General features: G+C 40.2%; 1 protein-coding gene across 2 annotated transcripts in view; it reads right to left on the bottom strand.

The window, feature by feature from the left end:
* Positions 1-1,140: 1,140 nt before the first annotated feature.
* Positions 1,141-2,659, bottom strand: part of DEFB128 (defensin beta 128) — a 2,442-nt gene continuing 923 nt past the window's right edge. For both annotated transcript variants that reach the window (XM_006154701.2, XM_014590209.1), the window contains exon 2: positions 1,141-1,506. In XM_006154701.2, coding sequence (XP_006154763.1) covers positions 1,268-1,506 — 239 coding nt within the window. In that variant the 3' untranslated portion in view covers positions 1,141-1,267. The remainder of the gene's footprint in view (positions 1,507-2,659) is intronic.

Here is a 2,659-nt window from a genome sequence, read left to right as displayed (position 1 = left end):
AATTAAATAAAGAATTCTTTTTATAAATAAATATTTATATCTCTGTCCTCCCAGTGAAACAAGAGGATGAGCTGCCCATGGAGGAATAAGTACCACTGACTTCTTTATGAGTAAATATCAGCCCCCTCAACTTATTTACAGCCAAAGCTTTAAATCAGGCAACATGAATGGACATCACCACAGATGTTTCTGTCTGGTTCATCTAGAGAGCTTTTTATACCATCATACCCTGCTGCAATTTTATCTAGCTAGGAGGAACCTCGAAAATATGTCCTTCCTACTTATATGCCTTTAAGTTTCATACTAGTAAAACAAAAAAGAACATATATTTTCAAAGATCCTAAGAGTAATGTAGGTCTAAAAACTGTCAACTAGATGTTCAAATGGCTGCTAAAAAAGAAGACAGAGAATGCTCATTAAATGAGCTTCAAATGATAGATTTGTCATCACTGCCCATCAGATTCGCTCTAACGAATGTTATGAAAATGTTCAAGTACCTCTCCTCTCTCTAGTGAATTATTGGTTATTAGAAAATCCTCTGTATTCACACACACATACACAACACACACACACACACACATACACACAGAGCGAGCATTCAGATCTGCTTAGACATAAAATATTCATTTAAGAAAAGAGGAGAGGAGCCAGCAGATGGTGCAGCAGTTGTGTCATTGGACTCTCTCATAACTGAGCTCTGTTAGAGTCCTGGACCCAGTGGCTTGAAAATCACACTGGGCACGTGTGTGTGCATGCCCAAGATCTCAAGAGGAGGATGGAGGAGAAGGAATTGGGGTGTGCCCATCCCCTCCAGGGGATGATTTTTTATTTTCCCTCTCACTGTCTCTGTTTCTCTCTCCAGCAAGTGCATGTACCTACCTAAGACAAAAACCTCTCAAAAAAAAAAAAAAAAAGGAAGGAAGAAAGAAAGAAAGAAAAGAAAAGAGGAGAGCTATTAATATCTGAAATTCTGTGAAATAGTGTTATCCATCAACTATGGAGGGACTGATTTTCACCTCTATCAGTATGTTCACTTACTTTTACAGCCTTTATTTTAGTAGTAGAATGCCTGAAACGTGGCAGCTATTCATTTATGTCTGAAGTATTCCAAAGAAATGAGTGAATACATAAATAAATAAATCAAGGAAAAGCATAGGACTTTATTATGTAGAACAATAAGTTCATAGAAGAAGCAGATACATTTCTGCTGTATTAGGCAGCACTTCTGATTTAGGAAGAGTGGATACTGGTGAAACTAGTGCTTGGTTTATGGTTGGTTTGTGGCAAGTGTGACGGTGGGCAAAATAGCATAGTCCAGGATCTCTTCAGACTTCTTATCAGAAGGTGGAGGTATCCTATGGCCTTCCAGATGTTTTTTGTTTTCGTCTTCATTAACGCAACATAATTTTCCACTTAGACATCCTATTTCATGTATTTCTCCAATTCTGCATTTCTTCCTGCAATAGCCTACTACATTATTAAAGCATTTTTTGGGCCGTATCCCATCTGTACGAGGAAAGAAACATTAAGCCAAGGTTAGCTCCTGAGAGAGAGCAGAGGAGGTATGAAGTTCCCCACACGTTAAGACCTCCTGTGGTCCCAAAGTGAAACTTAGGCTGACAAGAGAAACTCAGAGCCACCTCCTGAATATAATCCTAAATTGAGGAGATTCAAAACCCTAGGCTCTCAGCCAATGCCCAGTTAGCTCTGAGAACATTACAATTTATAAAACAAAAGAGAAAATGGCTCAATTCCTGGTTATCAACTGGAACTAGGGCCCGCCCCCAGGGCTCTGTAAAAAACTGACCCTCTTCTCCAAGCTCCCATGCCAGCACTCCCTCATGTCTACCTCTGTCATGTGTCCCCAGAGCCCTAACTTGTCATCATCCCACAACGCAGAGACAAATCAACTTTTAGAAGAACATCACTGATAGGACGTTTTGTTTTGTTTTGTTTTGTTTTGTTTTGTTTTGTTTTGTTTTGTTTTGTTTTAAGGGTTTTCTTGCCACAGCAGATCATGTGTACTCACCAGAGAGGGAAAGTGAGAAATTACCCCCCCAAGGGGATGGCCACACTGCCATCCCCTCTCAAGATTCTGGGCACACACCCACACATGATGGGCATGATTTTCAAGCTACGGGGTCTGAGACTCAAACTATGTGGGGGGTCCAATGCCTTAACCACTACACCACCTGTTGGTCCACTCCACCCCCGCACAAGACTTACAAAGTTACTTCATGTTCACTGATAGAAGCAGCAGAAATCTCCCTTTGCCAAGATCTCATGGATCGTAACAATAAATGCTATTGAGAACATCTTCCTTTATTCTCCACAACCTGACTCATTCTGTTTCTCTCTCTCTCTCTCTCTCCACCTCTTGATCTCAGATAAATGTGTTCCCCAGGGGTCAAACTCAGTTCTATAAGTATTTGAATCTCTAAAGCTCGAAACTGTCTGTTCAGAGGAATGCACTGAGTTTCTAAACCTCTTGTTTCTAACCATTATTTGCCCCTTTACACAAAATGTAGGCAAGCCCATGAAATAAAGATGGAAAACAACATGTCTCTGTCTTCTATCCTAAACTTCAAAATCAGGAATCCTCTTTAAAGGTTAGAGAGGTATATTTTGAAGGCCACAAAAGCACAATATTCCTTCTTCC

The sequence above is a fragment of the Tupaia chinensis genome, unplaced genomic scaffold (genome assembly GCF_000334495.1).
Source record: "Tupaia chinensis unplaced genomic scaffold, TupChi_1.0 Scaffold000418_1, whole genome shotgun sequence".
NCBI classification, from domain to species: Eukaryota; Metazoa; Chordata; class Mammalia; order Scandentia; family Tupaiidae; genus Tupaia; species Tupaia belangeri.
The sequence above is the reverse complement of the archived record's forward strand: the minus strand, read 5'-3'. Positions and strand labels throughout refer to the sequence as shown.